The sequence below is a fragment of the Bombina bombina genome, chromosome 3, assembly GCF_027579735.1.
Source record: "Bombina bombina isolate aBomBom1 chromosome 3, aBomBom1.pri, whole genome shotgun sequence".
In the NCBI taxonomy this organism is placed as follows: domain Eukaryota; kingdom Metazoa; phylum Chordata; class Amphibia; order Anura; family Bombinatoridae; genus Bombina; species Bombina bombina.
In genome coordinates this window covers 272,326,187-272,354,015 of record NC_069501.1, presented here as the reverse complement: position 1 = coordinate 272,354,015, position 27,829 = coordinate 272,326,187, and the positions used below count along the sequence as shown (strand labels likewise).

Below are 27,829 nucleotides of genomic sequence, written 5' to 3'. Positions count from 1 at the left end.
TTCCCTCTTTTTTGGGAACTACGAACAGATTTGAGTAAAATCCCATTCCTTGTTCCGTCATTGGAACTGGGTGTATCACTCCCATCTTTAACAGGTCTTCTACACAATGTAAGAACGCCTGTCTCTTTATTTGGTTTGAGGATAAGTGAGACATGTGGAACCTTCCCCTTGGGGGTAGTTCCTTGAATTCCAGAAGATAACCCTGAGAAACTATTTCTAGCGCCAAGGGATCCTGAACATCTCTTGCCCAAGCCTGAGCAAAGAGAGAGAGTCTGCCCCCCACTAGATCCGGTCCCGGATCGGGGGCTACTCCTTCATGCTGTTTTGTTAGCGGTAGCAGGCTTCTTGGTCTGCTTACCCTTGTTCCAGCCTTGCATCTGTTTCCAGGCTGTTTTGGACTGTGAGGCATTACCCTCTTGCTTAGAGGATGCAGAATTAGAGGCCGGTCCGTTCCTGAAATTACGAAAGGAACGAAAATTAGACTTATTCTTGGCCTTGAAAGGCCTATCTTGTGGGAGGGCGTGACCCTTTCCCCCAGTTATTTCTGAGATAATCTCTTTCAATTCTGGTCCAAAGAGTTTTACCCTTGAAGGGGATGTTAAGCAATTTTGTCTTGGATGATACATCCACTGACCAAGACTTTAGCCAAAGCTCTCTGCGCGCCACAATTGCAAACCCTGAATTTTTCGCCGCTAATCTAGCTAATTGCAAAGCAGCATCTAAAATAAAAGAGTTAGCCAACTTAAGTGCGTGAACTCTGTCCATAACCTCCTCATATGGAGTCTCTCTACTACCTCGAACCAGAACCACGCTGCTGTAGTGACAGGAACAATGCACGAAATGGGTTGTAGAAGGTAACCTTTCTGTACAAAAATCTTTTTAAGCAAACCTTCCAATTTTTTATCCATAGGATCTGTGAAAGCACAGCTATCCTCGATAGGAATAGTAGTGCGCTTGTTTAGAGTAGAAACTGCCCCCTCGACCTTAGGGACTGTCTGCCATAAGTCCTTTCTGGGGTCGACCATAGGAAATAATTTCTTCAATATAGGAGGGGGAACAAAAGGTATGCCGGGCTTCTCCCACTCCTTATTCACTATGTCCGCCACCCGCTTGGGTATAGGAAAAGCGTCGGGGTGCACCGGAACCTCTAGGAACTTGTCCATCTTGCATAATTTTTCTGGAATGACCAAGTTGTCACAATCATCCAGAGTAGATAGCACCTCCTTAAGCAGTGCGCGGAGATGTTCTAATTTAAATTTAAATGTCACAACATCAGGTTCAGCCTGTTGAGAAATTTTTCCTGAATCTGAAATTTCCCCATCTGACAAAACCTCCCTCATGGCCCCTTCAGATTGGTGTGAGGGTATGACAGAACAATTATCATCAGCGCCCTCCTGCTCTTCAGTGTTTAAAACAGAGCAATCGCGCTTTCTCTGATATGCAGGCATTTTGGATAAAATATTTGCTATGGAGTTATCCATTACAGCCGTCAATTGTTGCATGGTAATAAGCATTGGCACGCTAGAAGTACTAGGGGCCTCCTGCGTGGGCAAAACTGGCGTAGACACAGAAGGAGATGATGTAGAACCATGTCTACTCCCTTCATCTGAGGAATCATCTTGGGCAATTTCATTATCTGTGGCAGTACTGTCCTTACTTTGTTTGGACGCTATGGCACAATTATCACACAATTTTGAAGGGGGAGACACATTGGCTTTCATACATATAGAACATAGCTTATCTGAAGGCACAGACATGTTAAACAGGCTTAAACTTGTCAATAAAGCACAAAAACCGTTTTAAAACAAAACCGTTACTGTCTCTTTAAATTTTAAACAGAGCATACTTTATTACTGAATATGTGAAAAAATATGAAGGAATTGTTACCAAAATTTCACCACAGTGTCTTAAAGCATTAAAAGTATTGCACACCAATTTTCAGAGCTTTAACCCTTAAAATAACGAAACCGGAGCCGGTTACAGATTTAACCCCTATACAGTCCCAGCTACAGCCTTTGCTGTGACTTTACCAAGCCCAGAGGGGAATACGATACCAAATGACGCCTTTTAGGAACTTTTCCAACTACTTTCAGGTCCTCACACATGCATCTGCATGTCTTGCTCTCAAAAACAACTGTGCAGTAATGGCGCGAAAATGAGGCACAGCCTACAACTGGGAAGGCCCTTCCTGACTGGAAAAGGTGTCTAACATAGTGCCTGACGTTAAAAAACGTTCCCCAAGTTTATAAGTGTGAATTATCAGCATAAACATGTATAAAATATCCAAATAAAGCAATCGATTTAGCCCATAAAAGTGTCTACCAGTTTTATAGCCCATATTAAGCCCTTTATTCTGTTTGAGACTAAGAAAATGGCTTACCGGTCCCCATGAGGGGAAATGACAGCCTTCCAGCATTACAGTCTTGTTAGAAATATGGCTAGTCATACCTTAAGCAGAAGAGTCTGCTGTTTCCCCCAACTGAAGTTACTTCATCTCAACAGTCCTATGTGGAAACAGCAATCAATTTTAGTTACTGTCTGCTAAAATCATCTTCCTCTCACAAACAGAAATCTTCATCCTTTTCTGTTTCAGAGTAAATAGTACATACCAGCACTATTTTAAAATAACAAACTCTTGATAGTGGAATAAAAAAACTACAACTAAACACCACATACTCTTAACCATCTCCGTGGAGATGTTGCCTGTGCAACGGCAAAGAGAATGACTGGGGTGGGCGGAGCCTAGGAGGGACTATATGGCCAGCTTTGCTGGGACTCTTTGCCATTTCCTGTTGGGGAAGAGATATTCCCACAAGTAAGGATGACGCCGTGGACCGGACACACCAATGTTGGAGAAAATATATCAGTACATTTTTTACTAGCACTATGAGTAATAAATCTCCCCCTCTAGAGGCTAAGTATGTGCAGTTGTGAGAAATATAAATAAATGAACAGCGAAGTGTTTCTAAAAATTGTGGTGAACCACCCAATCTGCCAATTGATGCCCCATACTTGTGGCATTGGTCTGCTCTTAACTCCTCCAGGACATGGTGGGTTGCGTGTCAAACTCATGAGTTTGGCAGGCAAAAAACCTTAACTCTCTCCTCCTTGACTTCCCCTCACCATGTTCCAGTTTGTCCTGTATCCGGCAAAATTATGACTACCACTGATCCTACTTAGTGCTCCAAGAGGATATGCGCAATGAGAGAAGTGCTTATAATCACCCCAAATGAGTCTTACAGTGCAGCCACTGATTTAGTGTTCTACATATAGTTGCAAGCATTGCCCATCAAAAACCCCCCATATATAACCACCTACAAATACCTCAGAGAGACAATCGTGCACAAACCTCAGCAAATAAATGACACACTGGCCTATGCTGATGTGTGCTAGCTACAAAGTACCTAACAATGTACTTTCTGAAAGCCTGTGGGCTGTGTGGGACATGACATACACAGCTGTTAGTCCAGAGGTTTCATCAGAGAGCCCATACTCTACTGATACTTACAACATAGGACATAACCAAGGAGTAAATCTTCTTGGCCAACCAGAGGGGCAAAAGGAACTGTCCCAGCGACCCCGTGGTCAGCTTGTGACCACAATTCCTGTGATTCCTGCAATTCTCTTCAAAGATTTACCTTATGAGGGAAATTTTGGATCAATATCCCAGAATGTTCTGAATAAAATAGTTTAACACCTCTATCTTCACTTGCTCTCAGACTAGGCAAAGAAAATACTGGTAATGATGAGATCTATTTCACGCATGCATCCTTCAGGTCTATGGTAATGAGGAGATCTATTTCACACATGCATCCTTCAGGTCTCTGGTAATGAGATCTATTTCACGCATGCATCCATCAGGTTGTTGGTAATGATGTGATCTATTTAACATATGCATCCTTCAGGTCTATGGTAATGATGTGATCTATTTCATTCATGAAACCTTCAGGTCTATGGTAATGGTGAGCTCTATTTCCCACATGCATCCTTCAGGTCTCTGATAATGATGAGATATATGCAATACATGCACTTCAGTTCTATGATAATGATGAGATCTATTTAAAGTATGCAATCCATCAGGTCTCTGGTAATGATGTGATCTATTTCCCGCATGCATCCTTTAGGTCTCTGGTAATGATGCGATCTATTTCACGCATGCATCCTTCAGGTCTCTGGTAATGATGAGATATATGTAATACATGCATCCTTCAGCTCTACAGAACAAGGATGAGTCAATCCACTGCATTTTCTTTCTTTGAAGAGAAAAAGGATTGGAGAAAAACCACAATGCTGCTTTTTACAAGGAACAAAATTAAATCTTAGTTTAAAAATGTGTGAAGTAGAACACTCTTGTGATTCTTCATGAACAGGAGAAAACCTCAAGATTTAAAAAGCTTTTCTAGATTCCCGAGGAACCTCAGAAAGACTGAGCCTCTTAGGACTAAAAATTGCCTACCCTAAAAAACACTATGGTTAAACCTAGAATGAGATATATAAAAGCCATACCTTTTTTTAAAAGTCTCAGCCTACCAATCTTGGATAAGCATTTGGATCACTTTTTCATTAAGAGGAGTTTCTATGATATGTAACATATTTAATAAAAGATTCTAAGTGCCAAGAACCTGTACCTTTCCCTTCAGAGGAAATATATAGAAGGATACCCTAGGATATATGTATCCACAATCCAGGTTTTAATCTGCAAAAAATTAAAATGGCTGAAGAGAAAAGTCCAAACACGGAATATACATAAAAGGGTTGCAAAAAATAAAATATAAGAGCTAAAATCACGTCTTATGCAGAACCCCCTGCCAAGTATTGAAAATATACCACACACAGTTTGTCTATAAAGAGAGAACAAAAAAAAAAAGTTAATTTGTTCGTCTCAAGACTGATTCCACTCACCATGGATGTTTAAGGGATACTGAACATAATTTTTTTCTTTTGTGATTCAGATAGAGCATGCAATTTTAAAAAACGTTCTAATTTACTCCTAGTATCAATTTTTCTTAATTCTCTTGATATCTTTTATTTGAAAAATAAAGTCCAGAACCCCGGACAGCACTTGTTTATTGGTGGATGAATTTATCCACCAATCAGCAAGAACAACCCAGGTTGTTCACCAAGAACATTTGCTAATGGGAGTAAATTAGAAAGTTGCTTAAAATTGCGTGCTCTATCTGAATCACAAAAGAAAAAATTTGGGTTCAGTGTCCCTTTAAGGAAGTCATCCTTCACAGGAATACAACGGTGCTTGGCTAATTTAGATATGTGGCACAGTACCGTACAAAACTAACAATAAAACAAACACATAGCAATATAGTATACGTTTTCCTGTTTCTCAATGTTCACGAGGGAAGACGGGGATGCCTTTGAAATATGCAGAATGGAACCACCCCACAGACAAAACAATCACATATTCTAATTAATTTGTGCACACTCACACAAAGCAATGATACTTGTCACAGTTCTCATCAGAAAGCGTCCATGAACGAGTGAATGCATATATATATATATATATATATATATATATTTACACATACACATACATACTGTATATACACACACATACATATACACACACACACACACACACACACCATGATAAAAAAAATAAGTGTTTTTTATATTTTATTTTGTATTCAAGTCACATCTTTCCAATTTGTCTTTGAAATTAATAGTCTTCTTATTTTGACAGAATTCTGCATAGAGTTTTAAAATATTAGATATTTTCACAATTGTGCTACATAATCGCGATTTTTTTTACTGGAAGCCAGACAGGTTAAATAAAGAATGCACAAATACTGCAGGTAGCTAAAGTGCTCAAATGTGAACCCTAAAAACATGCAAATAGTTTACAAATATGAATAAGAACGGTTAGTGTGCAAACAATGCTGCAGGTACACAGACAATATGTATTTTGTATCTTCAAGCTAAAAGGGCAATTTGAAAGTCCCAAATTTAAATGTTTCCATGTTAAAAGTGTATTTGTAAGTGACGGTGGCCATAAATAAAAATTGATAAAGTGAACAAACAGTGGATTCTCTTTACAAATTAACTTTATTATACGTGGCTTACTCTCAGCTAGGTGCAGACAATATATAGGAAAATAAACATAAAATACTGCAAACCAAAAATAGATGGTATTATATAAAATCCTCACTAGGCTTACAGCTGACCGATTGTGCAATAGTAAATGTATTCCTTTAGCGTATCAACTGTAATCTCTGCTTGGAGAGCTGCTCTTTCAGCAAAGGGGATAAACACAGAAGCGTATCATAGGCTTTGTGTATTGTTTATTAGGAGAGCGTGGATGAATAAAAGAAGAGAGGGTTTTTAAGATGTATAATAGGCCAAGCGTGTCCACAGAAACCTTTTAACATTTTTTTATTTATTCTTAAAAATTGCCGTTTTGGAATATTTAAACTTCCATTTATCTAAAGGACAGCTTTAAGTATGTATACAATTATTTGTATCCTCGGTTTAGAAATTACTTTCTGTTTGTAATTGATTGCCAATAATTTCTATTTCTAAAGAAAATGATTTATCTCAATTATAACAGGTAAACAGTAAACCATAATTATTTGAATTAATTTATTTCATATAGTTATTGAGTGACTTAATTCCCTTACCAGAGGATACAAATATCATCTATATATTTCGTTAATAAGAATTGCGCCTAGTATCCATACAATTTTTACTCTACAATTGGTATAATGAGTTACTGGAAACACATTAAAAAGGGACAGTTAACAGTAAAATTGTTATTGTTTAAAAAGATAGATAACCCATTTACTACCCATTCCCCAGCTTTGTTATATTAATATACTTTATAACATTCAAACTTCTAAAGTGCTGCTTGTTTCTAAGCCACTATAGACAGCCTCTTAATCACATGCTTTTTTTAAATGGCTTTTCACAACAGGAGACTGCTAGTTCATGTGGGCCATATAGATAACATTGTGCACAAAACTGCTAAAATACAAGTCAATAGATAATAAATAAAATGTCATGTGCTCAGGGGGCTGTCAAAATAGGCTTAGATACACGGTACTCACAGCATATTAATATAACCATGTTGGCTGTGCAAAACTGGGGATTAGGAAATAAAGTGATTATCTTTTTAAACAATTTTTTTAGTTGAAAAAGTCATTTTACAAAATTAAACTTTTATGATTCAGATAGAGCATGCACTCCTAAGTAACTTTCTAATTGACTCCTATTACAAATTTTATTTGTTCTCATTGTATCTTTATTTGAAAATGCAAGAATGTAAGCTTAGGGGCTGGCCCATTTATGATTCAGCACCTGGGTAGCGCTTGCTAATCGGCGGCTACATTTACACTCCAATCAGCAAGCGCTACCCAGGTGCTGAACCATAAATGGGCCGGCCCCTAAGCTTACATTATTACTTTTTCAAATAAAGATATCAAGAGAATGAAGAAAAAAATTATAATAGAAGTAAATAAGAAAGTTGCATGCACTTTTTGAATCATGAAAGTTTAATTTTGACTAGATTATCCCTTTAAGAGAAAAAGTAATTAGTAGAGGTATTTGTTATATGGTTGCCTCTTATGTTAAAACAAAATTTATGCTTACCCGACAAATTTCATTTTGGATATGGAGAGTCCACAACGCCAATTAATAGTGGGAATATAACTCCTGCCCAGCAGGAGGAGGCAAAGAGCACCACAGCGAAGCTGTTAATTGTCACTCCACTACCCATTATCCCCAGTCATTCTACCAAAGGGAAATGGAAAAAGAAATAGCACAAAGGTGTAGGAGGTGCCTGGGGTTTAGTAAAAAATAACCGTCTTAAATTAAGGGTGAGGTCGTGGACTCTCCATATCCGGAAAGAAATGTATCAGGTAAGCATACATTTTGGTTTATTTCCTAAGATATGGAGAGTCCACGTCGTCATTCAATTACTAGTGGGAACCAATACCCAAGCTAGAGGACACAGAATGACTAGGGAGGGAAAACAAGAATGGCAGACCTAACCAGAAGGCACCACCGTTTGAAGAACCTTTCTCCCAAAAGAAGCCTCAGCCAAGGCAAAAGTATCAAGTTTGTAAACTGTGGAAAAAGTATGCAGAGAGGACCAAGTTGCAGCCTTGCAAGTCTGTTCCACAGAAGCTTCATTTTTGAAAGTCCAAGAAGAGGAGACAGCCCTCGTGGAATGAACAGTAATTCTCTCAGGAGGCTGCTGACCAGCAGTCTCATAAGCAAAACAAATAATACTTCTCAACCAGAGAGAAAGAGAAGTAGCAGTAGCTTTCTGACCCTTACACTTTTCTGAGAAACAAACAAACAAACAGGGCAGAAGACTGGTGAAAATCCTTAGTCGCCTGTAGGTAGAATTTCAGAGCATGCACATCATCAAAGTTGTGCAACAGACATTCCTTATGAGGAGGATTAGGACACATAGAAGAAACGACAATTTCCTGATTAATATTTCTATCCAAAACCACTTTAGGGAGAGATCCTAACTTGGTATGCAGGCCCACTTTATCCGCATGAAAAATAAGGTAAGGCAATTCACACTGCAAAGCCGAGAGCTCTGAGACTCTCCAAGCAGAAGAGATAGCAATAAGAAACAAAACCTTTCAAGATAACAACTTAATATCTATGGAATGCATTGGCTCAAACGGAGCCTGCTGCAAAACTTTAAAAACAAGGTTAAGGCTCCAAGGAGGAGCAACAGGTTTAAACACAGGCCTAATTCTGACAAAAAGATTGAACATCTGACACATCCGCCAGACGCTTGTGCAACAAAATAGATAAAGCAGAAATCAGACCATCCTAGAGAAAAGACAGAATTCTAGGAATCCTGACCATACTCCAAGAATAGCCCTTTGATTCACACCAATAAAAAGGTATTTACGCCATACCTTATGGTAAATTTTTCTAGTAACTGGCTTGCGAGTCTGAATCATGGTCTCAATGACCGACTCAGAAAAACCACGCTTAAACAGAACTAAGAGTTCAATCTCCAAGCAGTCAGCTACAGAGAAACGAGATTTGGATGGAGGAATGCACCCTGAGAAGGTCCTTCCTCAGAGGCAACCTCCAAGGTGGCAGAGATGACATTCACTAGGTCTGCATACCAGATCCTGCGAGGCAATGCAGGAGCTATTAGAATTACCGACACAATCTCCTGCTTTATACGAGCAATATCTCGTAGAAGGAGCGCAAACAGAGGAAACAGGTATGCTAGACCAAAATCCCAAGGAACCGCCAGAGCATCTATCAGGGCGGCCTTCGGATCTCTTTACCTTGAACTGTACCTTGGAAGTTTTGCGTTCTGTCGAGACGCCATCAGGTCCAACTCCGACACCACTCATTTGAGGGTTAACCTGGAGAACACCTCCAGATGGAGAGCCCACTCCCCGGGATGAATTGTCTGTCTACTCAGGAAATCCACTTCCCAGTTGTCCACTCCTGGAATGTGGATGGTAGACAGACAACAATTGTGAGCTTCCGCCCACTGAATAATCCGTGCCACTTCCTTCATGGTTAAGGAACTCTGAGTTCCTCCCTGGATGTAAGACATTGAGGTGATATTGTCCGACTGGAACCTGATAAATCGGCCTAAGGACAATTGAGGCCAAGCCATCCGAGCATTATAAATCGCTCTCAACTCCGATATGTTTATAAGGAGAGTAGATTCCTCTCGAGTCCATAGACCTTGTGCCTTTAATGAGTCCCAGACTGCTTCCCAGCCAAGCAGGCTGGCGTCCGAGGTCACAATCACCCAGGAAGGTCTCCGGAAGCATGTGCTCTGCGTCAGATGCTCCTGAGAAAGCCACCACGAGAGTCTCTTTTGAAGACTGGTCTAGATCTATCCTCCGAGACAGATCCGAATGGTCGCCGTTCCATTGTATTAGCATGCATAATTGCAGAGCTATCAAATGGAATTGAGCAAAGGGAATGATGACTATCAGACCAATTACCTCCATACATTGAGCCACTGATGGCTGAACAGTAGACTGAAGAGAGAGGCAAGAGGAGAGAATTTTAGTTTAGGTTTTTTTTTTTTTTAATTATAGTCCCTAAGAAAACCACCCTTGTAGCTGAAACAAGGGAACTCTTTTCCAGATTCACTTTCCAACCGTGGGAACGTAGAAAAGACAACAAGATCTCTGACGAGAGTTTGCTTGTTGAAATGATGGCGCCTGAACCAATATGTCGTCCAGGTAGGGCAACACTGCAATTTCCCGAGACCTGATCACTGCCAAAAGAGCCCCCAGAACCTTTGAGAAAATTCTGGGAGCTGTGGCAAGGCCAAACAGAAGAGTCACAGACAAAGTTTTTGTCTAGAAAGGTGAATCTCAGGAACTTGTAATGATCCTTGTGGATGGGAACATGAAGATACGTGTCCTTCAAGTCTATGCTCGTCATAAACTGACTCTCTTGGACCAAAGGAAGAATGGAACAAAGGGTTTCCATTTTGAAGGACGGTACCCTGAGAAACTTGTAGAAACACTTTAGGTCTAGAATAGGGCGAAAAGTTCCCTTCCTTTTGGAAACCACAAACAGGTTTGAATAGAATCCTAGACCCTGTTCCCTTACCGGAACAATCACACCCAGGGAGGAAAGATCCCGAATGCAGTTAAGGAATGTCTCTTTTTACCTGATCTGCAGATAATCTTGAGAGAAGAAACCTGCCCTTGGGAGGAAGAGATTTGAATTATATTTTGTAACCTTGAGACACTATGTCCACAGCCCAAGGATCTGCGACATCTCGAATCCAAGCTCGACAAAACAGGGAAAGTCTACCCCCCACTTGATCTGATCCCGGACCGGGGGCAAACCCTTTATGTGGATTTAGACTCAGCTGCGGGTTTCTTTGATTGCTTCCCCTTGTTCCAAGACTGATTGGGTTTCCAGGAAGGCTTGGACTGTTCCTGCTTAGAAGAGGAAGACTTTCCTTTGAGGTTGCGAAAGGAACAAAAATTACTTTGACATCCTTTAGGTCTGTTCTTCTTGTCTTGTGGTAGAAAAGACCCTTTCCTCCCCGTAATATCAGAAATGATCTCTGACAGACCAGGTCCAAACATGGTCTTACCCTTGTAAGGAAGCGCCAGAAACTTGGAATTAGAGGTAACATCAGCTGACCAAAATTTTAGACATAAAGCCAGACATCTTGGCTCCCAGTCTAATAATTTGAATGTTAACATCAGAAATAAAGGAATTAGATAGTTTGAGAGCCTTAATCCTGCCCTGGATCTCCTCCAACGGAGTCTCTGCTAAAACTGATTCAGACAAGGCATTGTACCAATAAGATGCAGCACTTGCTACTGTGGCAATACAGACTTCTGGTTGCCATGGAAGACTCTGATTAACATACATCTTTATTAAATAAGTCTCCAGCTTCTTGTTCATGGGATCCTTAAAGGAGCAGCTATCCTCTATAGGGATTGTAGTTCTCATAGCCAGAGTAGAAATAGCCCCTTCTACTTTAGGCACCATGCGCCTTGAATCTTTATTGAAGTCAGCAACAGGAAAAATAAAATTAAAGACGGGGAAAAAGGTATCCCTGGCTTCTCCCATTCCTGTGAAATAATCTCTGTCACACAGTCTGGAACAGGAAACGCCTCCACAGAGGAAGGAACATCATAGTATTTATTAAGTTTACTAGATTTCTTAGGGTTGATAATGACAGGAATATAGGAGTGGTCCAAAGTAGCTAATACCTCCTTTAGCAATACACAAAGGTGTTCAAGCTTAAATCTGAAGTTTACTTCTTCAGTATCAGATGAAGGATTAATACTGTCCCAATCTGAGATTTCCCCCACAGAGGCTACCAACATATCCTCCTCATCAGACTTATGAGGAAGGGCAACCTAAGTAGCAGTAGGTGGAACAGAAACCAGGAGGCTGAGAGGAACAGCAGGGCACTGCATGTGGCACCACTGAGGCTTGGGACGTTTGAGGAGAAAGCTGTGGCATTGCCTGAACAGCATCAAAATGAGAGACATTAGGCTCAGCAAAAAGAAGTTTATCTTTACATTTCAATGTCCTTGTTACACATGATGAACAAAATTGCATAGGGGAAACAATTTGGGCCTCTAAACACAATAAGCAAATATTCATAAGAGCAGACTCCTGCTCCAGATCCATAGAAGACATGTCCCCAAAAACAGTTTGAATGACACAAAAAAATAAAACTGTCACTGTAAGAAAAAAAAAAACATAATTTATGCTTACCTGATAAATTTATTTCTCTTGTAGTGTATCCAGTCCACGGATCATCCATTACTTATGGGATATATTCTCCTTCCCAACAGGAAGTTGCAAGAGGATCACCCACAGCAGAGCTGCTATATAGCTCCTCCCCTCACTGCCATATCCAGTCATTCGACCGAAACAAGACGAGAAAGGAGAAACCATAGGGTGCAGTGGTGACTGTAGTTTAAATAAAATTTAGACCTGCCTTAAAAAGACAGGGCGGGCCGTGGACTGGATACACTACAAGAGAAATAAATTTATCAGGTAAGCATAAATTATGTTTTCTCTTGTTAAGTGTTTCCAGTCCACGGATCATCCATTACTTATGGGATAAGAATACCAAAGCTAAAGTACACGGATGATGGGAGGGACAAGGCAGGATTAAACGGAAGGAACCACTGCCTGAAGAACCTCTCCCAAAAACAGCCTCCGAAGAAGCAAAAGAATCAAATTTGTAAAATTTTGAAAAGGTGTGAAGCGAAGACCAAGTCGCAGCCTTGCAAATCTGTTCAACAGAGGCCTCATTTTTAAAGGCCCAGGTGGAAGCCACAGCTCTAGTAGAATGAGCTGTAATCTTTTCAGGGGGCTGCTGTCCAGCAGTCTCATAGGCTAAGCGAATTATGCTCCGAAGCCAAAAGGAAAGAGAGGTTGCCGAAGCTTTTAGACCTCTCCTCTGTCCAGAGTAAACGACAAACAGGGAAGATGTTTGGCGAAAATCTTTAGTAGCTTGTAAGTAAAACTTCAAGGCACGGACTATGTCCAGATTATGTAAAAGACGTTGCTTCTTTGAAGAAGGATTAGGACACAATGATGGAACAACAATCTCTTGATTGATATTCTTGTTAGAAACCACCTTAGGTAAAAACCCAGGTTTGGTACGCAGAACTACCTTATCTGCATGAAAAAACAGATAAGGAAAATCACATTGTAAGGCAGATAGCTCAGAGACTCTTCGAGCCGAGGAAATAGCCATCAAAAACAGAACTTTCCAAGATAAAAGCTTAATATCAATGGAATGAAGGGGTTCAAACGGAACTCCTTGAAGAACTTTAAGAACCAAGTTTAAGCTCCACGGGGGAGCAACAGTTTTAAACACAGGCTTAATTCTAACCAAAGCCTGACAAAATGCCTGGAACGTCTGGAACCTCTGCCAGACGCTTGTGCAAAAGAATAGACAGAGCAGAAATCTGTCCCTTTAAAGAACTAGCTGATAATCCTTTGTCCAAACCCTCTTGGAGAAAGGACAATATCCTAGGAATCCTAACCTTACTCCATGAGTAATTCTTGGACTCACACCAATAAAGATATTTACGCCATATCTTATGGTAGATTTTCCTGGTGACAGGCTTTCGTGCCTGTATTAAGGTATCAATGACTGACTCGGAGAAGCCACGCCTTGATAGAATCAAGCGTTCAATCTCCATGCAGTCAGTCTCAGAGAAATTAGATTTGGATGATTGAAAGGACCTTGTATCAGAAGGTCCTGCCTCAGAGGCAGAGTCCATGGTGGAAAGGATGACATGTCAACTAGGTCTGCATACCAGGTCCTGCGTGGACACGCAGGCGCTATCAGAATCACTGATGCTCTCTCCTGCTTGATTTTGGCAATCAGTCGAGGGAGCAGAGGAAATGGTGGAAACACATAAGCCAGGTTGAAGAACCAAGGAGCTGCTAGAGCATCTATCAGCGTCGCTCCAGGGTCCCTGGACCTGGATCCGTAACAAGGAAGCTTGGCGTTCTGGCGAGACGCCATGAGATCCAGTTCTGGTTTGCCCCAACGATGGATCAGTTGAGCAAACACCTCCGGATGGAGTTCCCACTCCCCCGGATGAAAAGTCTGATGACTTAGAAAATCCGCCTCCCAGTTCTATACGCCTGGGATGTGGATCGCTGACAGGTGGCAAGAGTGAGACTCTGCCCAGCGAATTATATTTGAGACTTCTAACATCGCTAGGGAACTCCTGGTTCCCCCTTGATGGTTGATGTAAGCTACAGTCGTGATGTTGTCCGACGCTAACTGAGGCCAAGCTAGAAGAGCATTGTATATTGCTCTTAACTCCAGAATATTTATTGGGAGGAGTTTCTCATCCTGAGTCCACGATCCCTGAGCCTTCAGGGAGTTCCAGACTGCGCCCCAACCTAGAAGGCTGCCTGCGAAAGGTCATACCCCTGGACAGATGGACCCGAGATAGCCACCAGAGAATAGAATCTCTGGTCTCTTGATCCAGATTTAGAAGAGGGGACAAATCTGAGTAATCCCCATTCCACTGACCTAGCATGCATAATTGCAGCGGTCTGAGATGCAGGCGCGCAAATGGCACTATGTCCATTGCCGCTACCATTAAGCCGATTACTTCCATGCACTGAGCCACTGACTGACGTGGAATGGAATGAAGGACACGGCAAGCATTTAGAAGTTTTGAAAACCTGGACTCCGTCAGGTAAATTTTCATCTCTACAGAATCTATAAGAGTCCCTAGGAAGGTGACTCTTGTGAGTGGGGATAGAGAACTCTTTTCCACGTTCACTTTCCACCCATGCGACCTCAGAAATGCCAGAACTATCTCTGTATGAGACTTGGCAATTTGAAAGCTTGACGCCTCTATCAGGATGTCGTCTAGATACGGAGCCACCGCTATGCCTCGCGGTCTTAGAACCGCCAGAAGTGAGCCCAGAACCTTTGTAAAAATTCTCGGGGCTGTAGCCAACCCGAAGGGAAGAGCTACAAATTGGTAATGCCTGTCTAGAAAGGCAAACCTTAGGAACCGATGATGATCTTTGTGAATCGGTATGTGAAGGTAGGCATCCTTTAAGTCCACTGTGGTCATGTACTGACCTTCTTGGATCATGGGTAGGATGGTGCGAATAGATTCCATTTTGAATGATGGAACTCTGAGGAATTTGTTTAAGATCTTTAGATCCAAGATTGGTCTGAAGGTTCCCTCTTTCTTGGGAACCACAAACAGATTTGAATAAAACCCCTGTCCCTGTTCCGTCCGCGGAACTGGATGGATCACTCCCATTACTAGGAGGTCTTGCACACAGCTTAGGAATGCCTCTTTCTTTATCTGGTTTGCTGATAACCTTGAAAGATGAAATCTCCCTTGTGGAGGAGAAGCTTTGAAGTCCAGAAGATATCCCTGAGATATGATCTCCAAGCCCAGTGATCCTGAACATCTCTTGCCCACGCCTGGGCGAAGAAAGTTTGCCCCCCACTAGATCCGTTTCCGGATAGGGGGCCGTTCCTTCATGCTGTCTTGGGGGCAGCAGCAGGTTTTCTGGCCTGCTTGCCCTTGTTCCAGGACTGTTAGGTTTCCAGGCCTGTTTGGAATGAGCAACAGTTCCCTCTTGTTTTGAAGCGGAGGAAGATGATGCTGCTCCTGCCTTGAAATTTCGAAAGGCACGAAAATTAGACTGTTTGGCCTTTGATTTGGCCCTGTCCTGAGGAAGGGTATGACCCTTGCCTCCAGTAATGTCAGCAATGATTTCCTTCAAGCCAGGCCCGAATAAGGCCTGCCCCTTGAAAGGAATATTGAGTAATTTAGACTTTGAAGTCACGTCAGCTGACCAGGATTTAAGCCATAGCGCCCTACGCGCCTGGATGGCGAATCCGGAATTCTTAGCCGTTAGTTTAGTCAAATGAACAATGGCATCAGAAACAAATGAGTTAGCTAGCTTAAGCGTTCTAAGCTTGTCAATAATTTCATCCAATGGAGCTGTATGGATGGCTTCTTCCAGGGCCTCAAACCAGAATGCCGCCGCAGCAGTGACAGGCGCAATGCATGCAAGGGGCTGCAAAACAAAACTTAGTTGAATAAACATTTTCTTAAGGTAACCCTCCAATTTTTTATCCATTGGATCTGAAAAAGCACAACTGTCCTCAACAGGGATAGTGGTACGCTTTGCTAAAGTAGAAACTGCTCCCTCCACCTTAGGGACTGTCTGCCATAAGTCCCGTGTAGTGGCGTCTATTGGAAACATTTTTCTAAATATAGGAGGTGGGGAAAAGGGCACACCGGGTCTATCCCACTCCTTGCTAATAATTTCTGTAAGCCTTTTAGGTATAGGAAAAAAGTCAGTACACACCGGCACCGCGTAGTATCTATCCAGCCTACACAATTTCTCTGGAATTGCAACTGTGTTACAGTCATTCAGAGCAGCTAATACCTCCCCAAGCAATACACGGAGGTTCTCAAGCTTAAATTTAAAATTAGAAATCTCTGAATCAGGTTTCCCCGAGTCAGAGATGTCACCCACAGACCGAAGCTCTCCGTCCTCATGTTCTGCATACTGTGACGCAGTATCAGACATGGCTCTAACAGCATTTGCGCGCTCTGTATCTCTCCTAACCCCAGAGCTATCGCGCTTGCCTCTTAATTCAGGCAATCTAGATAATACCTCTGACAGGGTATTATTCATGATTGCAGCCATGTCCTGCAAGGTAATCGCTATGGGCGTCCCTGATGTAGTTGGCGCCATATCAGCGTGCGTCCCCTGAGCGGGAGGCGAAGAGTCTGACACGCGGGGAGAGTTAGTCGGCATAACTTCCCCCTTGATAGAACCCTCTGGTGATAATTCTTTTATAGATAAAGACTGATCTTTACTGTTTAAGGTGAAATCAATACATTTAGTACACATTCTCCTATGGGGCTCCACCATGGCTTTCAAACATAATGAACAAGAAGGTTCCTCTGTATCAGACATGTTTAAACAGACTAGCAATGAGACTAGCAAGCTTGGAAAACACTTAAAACAAGTTTACAAGCAATATAAAAAACATTACTGCGCCTTTAAGAAAAACTAATTTGGTCCTAAATTTGAAATAACAGTGAAAAAAGGCAGTTACACTAACAAAATTTTTTACAGTGTATGTAACAAGTTAGCAGAGCATTGCACCCACTTGCAAATGGATGATTAACCCCTTAATACCAAAAACGGAACAACAAGTGACAAAAACGTTTTTTAAACAGTCACAACAACTGCCACAGCTCTACTGTGGCTTTTTACCTCCCTTAATACGACTTTTGAAGCCTTTTGAGCCCTTCAGAGAAGTCCTGGAACATGCAGGAAGAAGCTGGATGTCTGTGTCTGTAATTTTTGGTGCGCAAAAAAGCGCTAAAAACAGAATTTATGTTTACCTGATAAATTACTTTCTCCAACGGTGTGTCCGGTCCACGGCGTCATCCTTACTTGTGGGATATTCTCTTCCCCAACAGGAAATGGCAAAGAGCCCAGCAAAGCTGGTCACATGATCCCTCCTAGGCTCCGCCTACCCCAGTCATTCGACCGACGTTAAGGAGGAATATTTGCATAGGAGAAACCATATGTTACCGTGGTGACTGTAGATAAAGAAAATAAATTATCAGACCTGATTAAAAAAACCAGGGCGGGCCGTGGACCGGACACACCGTTGGAGAAAGTAATTTATCAGGTAAACATAAATTCTGTTTTCTCCAACATAGGTGTGTCCGGTCCACGGCGTCATCCTTACTTGTGGGAACCAATACCAAAGCTTTAGGACACGGATGAAGGGAGGGAGCAAATCAGGTCACCTAAATGGAAGGCACCACGGCTTGCAAAACCTTTCTCCCAAAAATAGCCTCAGAAGAAGCAAAAGTATCAAATCTGTAAAATTTAGAAAAAGTGTGCAGTGAAGACCAAGTCGCTGCCTTACATATCTGATCAACAGAAGCCTCGTTCTTGAAGGCCCATGTGGAAGCCACAGCCCTAGTGGAGTGAGCTGTGATTCTTTCAGGAGGCTGCCGTCCGGCAGTCTCATAAGCCAATCGGATAATGCTTTTAATCCAGAAGGAGAGAGAGGAAGAAGTTGCTTTTTGACCTCTCCGTTTACCAGAATAAACAACAAACAAAGACAAAGTTTGTCTGAAATCCTTAGTAGCTGCTAAGTAAAATTTGAGAGCACGAACTACATCCAAGTTGTGCAACAAACGTTCCTTCTTTGAAACTGGATTAGGACACAAAGAAGGCACAACTATCTCCTGGTTAATGTTTTTGTTAGAAACAACTTTTGGAAGAAAACCAGGTTTAGTACGCAAAACCACCTTATCTGCATGGAACACCAGATAAGGAGAAGAACACTGCAGAGCAGATAATTCTGAAACTCTTCTAGCAGAAGAAATTGCAACCAAAAACAAAACTTTCCAAGATAATAACTTAATATCAACGGAATGTAAGGGTTCAAACGGAACCCCCTGAAGAACTGAAAGAACTAGGTTGAGACTCCAAGGAGGAGTCAAAATTTTGTAAACAGGCTTGATTCTAACCAGAGCCTGAACAAAGGCTAGAACATCTGGCACAGCTGCCAGCTTTTTGTGAAGTAACACAGACAAGGCAGAAATCTGTCCCATCAAGGAACTTGCAGATAATCCTTTTTCCAATCCTTCTCGAAGGAAGGATAGACTCTTAGGAATCTTAACCTTGTCCCAAGGGAATCCTGCAGATTCACACCAACAGATATACCAAATTATGTGGTAATTTTTCTGGTTACAGGCTTTCAGGCCTGAACAAGAGTATTAATAACAGAATCTGAGAACCCTCGCTTTGATAAGATCAAGCGTTCAATCTCCAAGCAGTCAGCTGGAGTGGGTCGAACGGACCTAGAACAAGAAGGTCTCGTCTCAAAGGTAGCTTCCATGGTGGAGCCGATGACATATTCACCAGATCTGCATACCAAGTCCTGCGTGGCCACGCAGGAGCTATCAAAATCACCGACGCCCTCTCCTGATTGATCCTGGCTACCAGCCTGGGGATGAGAGGAAACGGCGGGAACACATAAGCTAGTTTGAAGGTCCAAGGTGCTACTAGTGCATCCACTAGAGCCGCCTTGGGATCCCTGGATCTGTACCCGTAGTAAGGAACTCTGAAGTTCTGACGAGAGGCCATCAGATCCATGTCTGGAATGCCCCACGGTTGAGTGACTTGGGCAAAGATTTCCGGATGGAGTTCCCACTCCCCCGGATGCAATGTCTGACGACTCAGAAAATCCGCTTCCCAATTTTCCACTCCTGGGATGTGGATAGCAGACAGGTGGCAGGAGTGAGACTCCGCCCATAGAATGATTTTGGTCACTTCTTCCATCGCTAGGGAACTCCTTGTTCCCCCCTGATGGTTGATGTATGAACTTGGCCCTCGCTAGCTGAGGCCAAGCTTTGAGAGCATTGAATATCGCTCTCAGCTCCAGAATATTTATCGGTAGAAGAGATTCTACCCGAGACCAAAGACCCTGAGCTTTCAGGGATCCCCAGACCGCGCCCCAGCCCATCAGACTGGCGTCGGTCGTGACAATGACCCACTCTGGTCTGCGGAAGGTCATCCCTTGTGACAGGTTGTCCAGGGACAGCCACCAACGGAATGAGTCTCTGGTCCTCTGATTTACTTGTATCTTCGGAGACAAGTCTGAATAGTCCCCATTCCACTGACTGAGCATGAACAGTTGTAATGGTCTTAGATGAATGCGCACAAAAGGAACTATGTCCATTGCCGCTACCATCAAACCTATCACTTCCATGCACTGCGCTATGGAAGGAAGAGGAACGGAATGAAGTATCCGACAAGAGTCTAGAAGTTTTGTTTTTCTGGCTTCTGTCAGAAAAATCCTCATTTCTAAGGAGTCTATTATAGTTCCCAAGAAGGGAACCCTCGTTGACGGAGATAGAGAACTCTTTTCCACGTTCACTTTCCATCCGTGAGATCTGAGAAAGGCCAGGACAATGTCCGTGTGAGCCTTTACTTGAGGAAGGGACGACGCTCGAATCAGAATGTCGTCCAAGTAAGGTACTACAGCAATGCCCCTTGGTCTTAGCAGTGGCTAATCCGAAAGAAAACGCCACGAACTGGAAATGCTTGTCCAGGAATTCAAACCTTAGGAACCGATGATGTTCCTTGTGGATAGGAATATGTAGATACGCATCCTTGAAATCCACCTTGGTCATGAATTGACCTTCCTGGATGGAAGGAAGAAGTGTTCGAATGGTTTCCATCTTGAACGATGGAACCTTGAGAAACTTGTTCAAGATCTTGAGATCTAAGATTGGTCTGAACGTTCCCTCTTTTTTGGGAACTATGAACAGATTGGAGTAGAACCCCATCCCTAGTTCTCCTAATGGAACAGGATGAATCACTCCCATTTTTAGCAGGTCTTCTACCCAATGTAAGAATGCCTGTCTTCTTATGTGGTCTGAAGACAACTGAGACCTGTGGAACCTCCCCCTTGGAGGAAGCCCCTTGAACTCCAGAGAATAACCTTGGGAGACTATTTCTAGCGCCCAAGGATCCAGAACATCTCTTGCCCCAGCCTGAGCGAAGAGAGAGAGTCTGCCCCCCACCAGATCCGGTCCCGGATCGGGGGCCCGCATTTCATGCTGTCTTGGTAGCAGTGGCAGGTTTCCTGGCCTGCTTTCCTTTGTTCCAGCCTTGCATAGGTCTCCAGGCTGGATTGGCTTGAGAAGTATTACCTTCCTGCTTAGAGGACGTAGCCCTTGGGGCTGATCCGTTTCTGCGAAAGGGACGAAACTTAGGTTTATTTTTGGTCTTGAAAAGACCTATCCTGAGGAAGGGCGTGGCCCTTGCCCCCAGTGATATCAGAGATAATCTCTTTCAAGTCAGGGCCAAAGAGTGTTTTCCCCTTGAAAGGAATGTCAAGCAATTTGTTCTTGGAAGACGCATCCGCTGCCCAAGATTTTAACCAAAGCGCTCTGCGCCACAATAGCAAACCCAGAATTTTTTCGCCGCTAACCTAGCCAATTGCAAGGTGGCGTCTAGGGTGAAAGAATTAGCCAATTTAAGAGCACGAATTCTGTCCATAATCTCCTCATAAGAAGAAGAATTACTAATAATCGCCTTTCCTAGCTCATCAAACTAGAAACACGCGGCTGCAGTGACAGGGACAATGCATGCAATTGGTTGTAGAAGGGAACCTTGCTGAACAAACATCTTTAGCAGACCTTCTAATTTTTTATCCATAGGATCTTGGAAAGCACAACTATCTTTTATGGGTATAGTGGCGCGCTTGTGTAGAGTAGAAACCGCCCCCTCGACCTTGGGGACTGTCTGCCATCAGTCCTTTCTGGGGTCGACTATAGGAAAACAATTTTATAAATATGGGGGGAGGTACTAAAGGTATACCGGGCCTGTCCCATTCTTTACTAACAATGTACGCCACCCGCTTGGATATAGGAAAAGCTTCGGGGGGCCCCGGGGCCTCTAAGAACTTTTCCATTTTACATAGTGGTTCTGGAATGACCAGATAATCACAATCATCCAAATTGGATAACACCTCCTTAAGCAGAGCGCGGAGATGTTCCAACTTAAATTTAAAAGTAATCACATCAGGTTCAGCTTGTTGAGAAATGTTTCCTGAATCTGAAATTTCTCCCTCAGACAAAACCTCCCTGGCCCCCTCAGACTGGTGTAGGGGCCCTTCAGAAACCATATCATCAGCGTTCTCATGCTCTACAGAATTTTCTAAAACAGAGCAGTCGCGCTTTCACTGATAAGTGGGCATATTGGCTAAAATGTTTTTGATAGAATTATCCATTACAGCCGTTAAATGTTGCATAGTAAGGAGTATTGGCGCACTAGATGTACTAGGGGCCTCCTGTATGGGCAAGACTGGTGTAGACGAAGGAGGGGATGATGCAGTACCATGCTTACTCCCCTCACTTGAGGAATCATCTTGGGCATCATTTTTACTAAATTTTTTTATGACATAAAATACATATAGTTAAATGAGAAGGAACCTTGGTTTCCCCACACTCAGAACACAATCTATCTGGTAGTTCAGACATGTTAAACAGGCATAAACTTGATAACAAAGCACAAAAAACGTTTTAAAATAAAACCGTTACTGTCACTTTAAATTTTAAACTAAACACACTTTATTACTGCAATTGCGAAAAAGTATGAAGGAATTGTTCAAAATTCACCAAAATTTCACCACAGTGTCTTAAAGCCTTAAAAGTATTGCACACCAAATTTGGAAGCTTTAACCCTTAAAATAACGGAACCGGAGCCGTTTTTATATTTAACCCCTTTACAGTCCCTGGAATCTGCTTTGCTGAGACCCAACCAAGCCCAAAGGGGAATACGATACCAAATGATGCCTTCAGAAAGACTTTTCTATGTATCAGAGCTCCACACACATGCAGCTGCATGCCATGCTGTCCTCAAAAACAAGTGCGCCATACCGGCGCGAAAATGAGGCTCTGACTATGATTAGGGAAAGCCCCTAAAGAATAAGGTGTCAAAAACAGTGCCTGCCGATATAATCATATCAAAATACCCAGAATAAATGATTCCTCAAGGCTAAATATGTGTTAATAATGAATCGATTTAGCCCAGAAAAAGTCTACAGTCTTAATAAGCCCTTGTGAAGCCCTTATTTACTATCTTAATAAACATGGCTTACCGGATCCCATAGGGAAAATGACAGCTTCCAGCATTACATCGTCTTGTTAGAATGTGTCATACCTCAAGCAGTAAGAGACTGCACACTGTTCCCCCAACTGAAGTTAATTGCACTCAACAGTCCTGTGTGGAACAGCCATGGATTTTAGTTACGGTGCTAAAATCATTTTCCTCATACAAACAGAAATCTTCATCTCTTTTCTGTTTCTGAGTAAATAGTACATACCAGCACTATTTTAAAATAACAAACTCTTGATTGAATAATAAAAACTACAGTTAAACACTAAAAAACTCTAAGCCATCTCCGTGGAGATGTTGCCTGTACAACGGCAAAGAGAATGACTGGGGTAGGCGGAGCCTAGGAGGGATCATGTGACCAGCTTTGCTGGGCTCTTTGCCATTTCCTGTTGGGGAAGAGAATATCCCACAAGTAAGGATGACGCCGTGGACCGGACACACCTATGTTGGAGAAATAGGCCCCTCCCACTCATATTACAACAGTGGAAAGCCTCAAGGAACTGTTTCTAGGCAAAATTCAAGCCAGCCATGTGGAAAAACTAGGCCCCAATAAGTTATCACCAAACATATATAAAAAACGATTAAACATGCCAGCAAACGTTTTAAAATACACTTTTATAAGAGTATGTATCTCTATTAATAAGCCTGATACCAGTCGCTATCACTGCATTTAAGGCTTTACTTACATTACTTAGGTATCAGCAGCATTTTCTAGCAAATTACATCCCTAGAAAAATAATTTAACTGCACATACCTTATTGCAGGAAAACCTGCATGCTATTCCCCCTCTGAAGTTACCTCACTCCTCAGAATATGTGAGAACAGCAAAGGATCTTAGTTACTTCTGCTAAGATCATAGAAAACGCAGGCAGATTCTTCTTCTAAATACTGCCTGAGATAAACAGTACACTCCGGTACCATTTAAAAATAACAAACTTTTGATTGAAGAGATAAACTAAGTATAAAACACCACAGTCCTCTTACGACCTCCATCTTTGTTGAGAGTTGCAAGAGAATGACTGGATATGGCAGTGAGGGGAGGAGCTATATAGCAGCTCTGCTGTGGGTGATCCTCTTGCAACTTCCTGTTGGGAAGGAGAATATATCCCATAAGTAATGGATGATCCGTGGACTGGATACACTTAACAAGAGAAAAACAATTTCCCCCAAAGAATCAAACTACAGATCTTTTTTTTTTAAATTTTTTATTAATAACCTGATAAAAGACAACCTCTACACCTCAGATAAACTGAGGTGCTCCTACCGGGCCCCTCTAAAGAAAAACGCTATTACATCTTTTGCAAACAGATCTCTGAGAACTCTGGAAATGGCTCCGACAGGAACCACTGCTCTGTTCATATGCTGAGAGCGGAAGTGCAGGAGAGTCACACGATCAGCTAAAAAAAACTGCGCCACACACAAAAGCGCGCGTTCCCAATACAGCCGACGAACCGTCCCTACCAAGAAGCGTAATAAAAGTTTAACGATCCTAGTGAGAATCTTTCTCTCTGCAAAAAGCTCTATGAGAATACGCTATCAAACTGAGTTATGCTGCCAAAGTGTCTTAAAAAGTACCACCATTGCGAACATACATTTGTCCCTATTAAGTACAAAATGAGCCACGTTTTTAATAAAATAGGTTAATCCTTCCCACAATGAAAGATATTAACCCACAAGTATCTCACATCGGTGCCTGCAACCTGCCAATGTTAAATCCTTAACAAAGGATAAATGTGTCTCAAAAATTTTGCAGCCATATTCTTGTAAAGTGAAAGCCTCCAGTATCTAGAATACAAAATGCACTTACCTGCAATCTAGCAGTCCGGCAGGGAGACAGCTCACAAGGTGTTAAAGGACACATACTCCTTACAGAGACCTGCAGAAGAAAGAACAGAGACGCCAACTCTATAGCTAGGGCAGCAATATGATGGGAAACAAAGCAAGGACTACTTTACAACTTCCTAACTGCTTAAAAGCAACCACTACTCTACTGAAGAGATAACGTGGACTAAGCTAAACCCCTATCCTTGCTTGCAGGGAAAAGTACCCAAAAAAGGATATAATTTCTTCAGACACCAAACTTCACCTCCTCCATTGGCAGAGGCAAAGAGAATGACTGGGGATTATGGGTAGGGGAGTGACACTTAACAGCTTTGCTGTGGTGCACTTTGCCTCTTCCTGCTGGCCAGGAGTGATATTCCCACTAGTAATTGATGACGTTGTGGACTCTCCATATATTAGGAAAGAAATATATATTAACACAGGTTTTTTTTTATAGTTTGCTTTCAAATACTATATTACTTAAAGGGACATAAAAGTATTACATATGCATAGGATATCACTTTAAATATAAGAATAACCCCATTCACATGGTTAAAAACAAAGTTATATGCAAGAAACTGAGCAATTATAAAATGCTAAAACACATTATCTTTTTACAGTTAAGTCCTTTTAAAAACCTGCTTCAGTTTAAGTAGCCGACATATCTAAAAAAAAATATTGTACAAGCTAAATTTCTTTTAATAGGATCAAGACATTGTAGTAGCTTTGAAACAATGTTTAAAATTATGAATAGAGAACATTATAAGGACAATTTATTAGAGTTATGAAACTGCCAATTCCAGTGTTTTAAGAAGAATATACGCTACCTTGTGAAAATAAGGGACCCAAAGCGTGAGATAGCTAAATGTAACCATCAGTAAGGCTGACAGACATTTCCTTGTGTTAGTATAAAGTGTAGAAAATCAAGTCCATGCAGTATTATATATAATTAAAATTTGAAATGTTACCTGTTTGATATCTTCAGTTATCAATAAGAGAAACGGTCAAGTCACTGATAACAGATGGAAGAATAAGATGTCAGGAGGTTTGTTGTTTTTTTTTTTTGTTTATGGAAACGTCAAAATAAAACATGTAATAGAACAGTGTTCTCCAACTAAAAATGTTGCCCACTCAGGTAGGGGCATATTAATACTTTGCAATATTATAATATTTTCTATTAACAAATGTTAACTATGCAAAGCACATATTAATTGCATCATTTAACAAACTTATTTAATGCCAATTTGTGCAACAAAAATTTAATATTAGAGTTCATGTACTTACTAAGGAAAAATGTGAGTTAAACTATATTTTGAAGATTTTTTATCTTCCCCGACCCCTGTACTTTGTTTGCATGTGTAAAGCATACAAAGTGCAATGTTTATCTAGTTCATAAAGTAGTAAACTGCATTCAATTTAAATGTAGTAATGTTGCAGCCTGTTTCAGTTTTATTAACTTGAAGAAAAACTAGATGAGAAACTATGTTCCTACTTTTCTCAAAATTAAAAAAACGCATATAAAAAAAAAAATCTATAGCTATTTATGTTAACACCAGAGGAATCATATGAATAATACACAAATTATCGAAATGGCATATTTAAAGTGAGAGTAATGTCAAAATTAAGTTTTTATTATTTAGTTAGACTTAGTAGAGCATATAATTGAATAACAATTACAGTAATTATTAAAGTTGCTTTGTTTATACTTGTAGTGAGTCTGCTCATATATTTAGCACTCTATGGCAGCAGTGTTTGTAGCAATGTTATACATTGTTGTAAAAACTGCTGCCATACAGTGCTAAAGTCGGGTGCACACTCTTAAACTCCTATGAACCTACCTAGGATTACTATACAACAAAGGATACCAAAAGAGAGCAAAGCAAATTTTAGAATAGAAGTAAATTAGAACATTTTATAAAAAAAATGTCATGCTCTATCTAAACAAGGAAATTTAAATTTGGACTCTCTTGTTAATGACAATGTATAGTATAAACTATGTAGCATTGTAAGTAAGGGCTAATTAAAGCTTAAAGGGACATGAACCCCAAATTTTTTATTTCGTGATTTAGAAAGAGCATGTAATTTTAAACAACTTTCTAAGTTACTTCTATTATCTAATTTGCTTAATTCTCTTGATATCACTTGCTGAAAAGCATATCTAGATATGCTCAGAAGCTGCTGATTGGTTGCTGCACATAGAGGCCTTGTGTGATTGGCTCACACATGTGCATTGCTATTTCTTCAACAAAGGATATCTAAAGAATTGAGCAAATTAGATAATAGAAGTACATTGGAAAGTTGTTTAAAATTGCATGCCCTATCTGAATCATGAAAGTTTAATTTTGACTAGACTGTTCCTTTAATACACCTTGGATCTCACAGAATTATCTAGTTTAAAAGACAGATACAATTTATTAAACAATAGCATAAACTACACTTGGAATATTTGTTTTATTTGGAGGATTGTGAAGATTAGAAAAAGTTGGGTTTTCCTTAATAAGAAACATATAGGTTGTGATGTAAATTTTAATTTGGTGCTTAAAATGGAAGCATGGGAAGTATAACTAAGGGAAGAGGATATCTATAGAGTGAATGGCTCCCATAACACTTGTTGTCTTGGTAGCAGACATAAGCCTCAGGCAACAGTAGACTCAAGGGCCCATCAGGCACATAGCTTACCTTTCTTCTTTTAAGATGGCCTCATCAAAAACTTGAGAAAGACGTTTTAGCTGTTGGATTCCCGTGGAGACGGTTTCTAAGTCCTTGTCAAACTGTCTGGAAAGGTAAAGAAAAAAAACAAAACTTCAAGTATGTCTGTAAAATGTAGAATAAGGTACTGAATTCATGGGTAGTTAAACATGCAAAATTCTAAAGTAGATGTTCTATTAATAAGGCGGCTCACAGTCTTGAATATTCCAAATTCACCATCCCTAACACAAGGATTGGCTGACTGAGTTTCATGTTAGTATGCCCTAATGATAAGTTTTATCAATGTATTTTATGGTTTGTAGTGTGCTCCATTCAACTATGCAAAACATTATGTTTATGATAAGCAGGACTTTAAAACAGAAACTAACTTGTTTAAATAGATGACAATTTTATGTGAACAATCTGTTTAAAACAAGTAATTGGTAGAAGATGCCAAGTAAGTCAGACAGCATGACAACAAATTTGAAAGAGGGGAGTCCGCTCTTCCAAACGAGAGGTCACATGTGCCTCTAGCCCAGATGGGAGGCGATCACCTGCAACTTAAAATGGCACGCAACCACTAATTGGAAAGGACATCCCCTTTTTTCCAAATGAGTGCCCTGAGGGCTGAGATATAGACTTGCAAAGC

At 41.2% G+C, this 27,829-nt stretch overlaps 1 protein-coding gene across 2 annotated transcripts in view; it reads right to left on the bottom strand.

Annotated features, from left to right (window-relative positions):
- Positions 1-27,829, bottom strand: part of PIMREG (PICALM interacting mitotic regulator) — a 96,369-nt gene that overhangs the window by 20,893 nt on the left and 47,647 nt on the right. Inside the window, exons 4-5 of one of the 2 annotated variants that reach the window (XM_053704605.1) lie at positions 27,172-27,267; positions 25,461-25,504 (exon numbers count right to left, since the gene is read on the bottom strand). In XM_053704605.1, the coding sequence (XP_053560580.1) occupies positions 25,474-25,504; positions 27,172-27,267 (127 nt within the window). In that variant the 3' untranslated portion in view covers positions 25,461-25,473. The remainder of the gene's footprint in view (positions 1-25,460; positions 25,505-27,171; positions 27,268-27,829) is intronic. The other variant, XM_053704604.1, reaches the window with a different exon arrangement.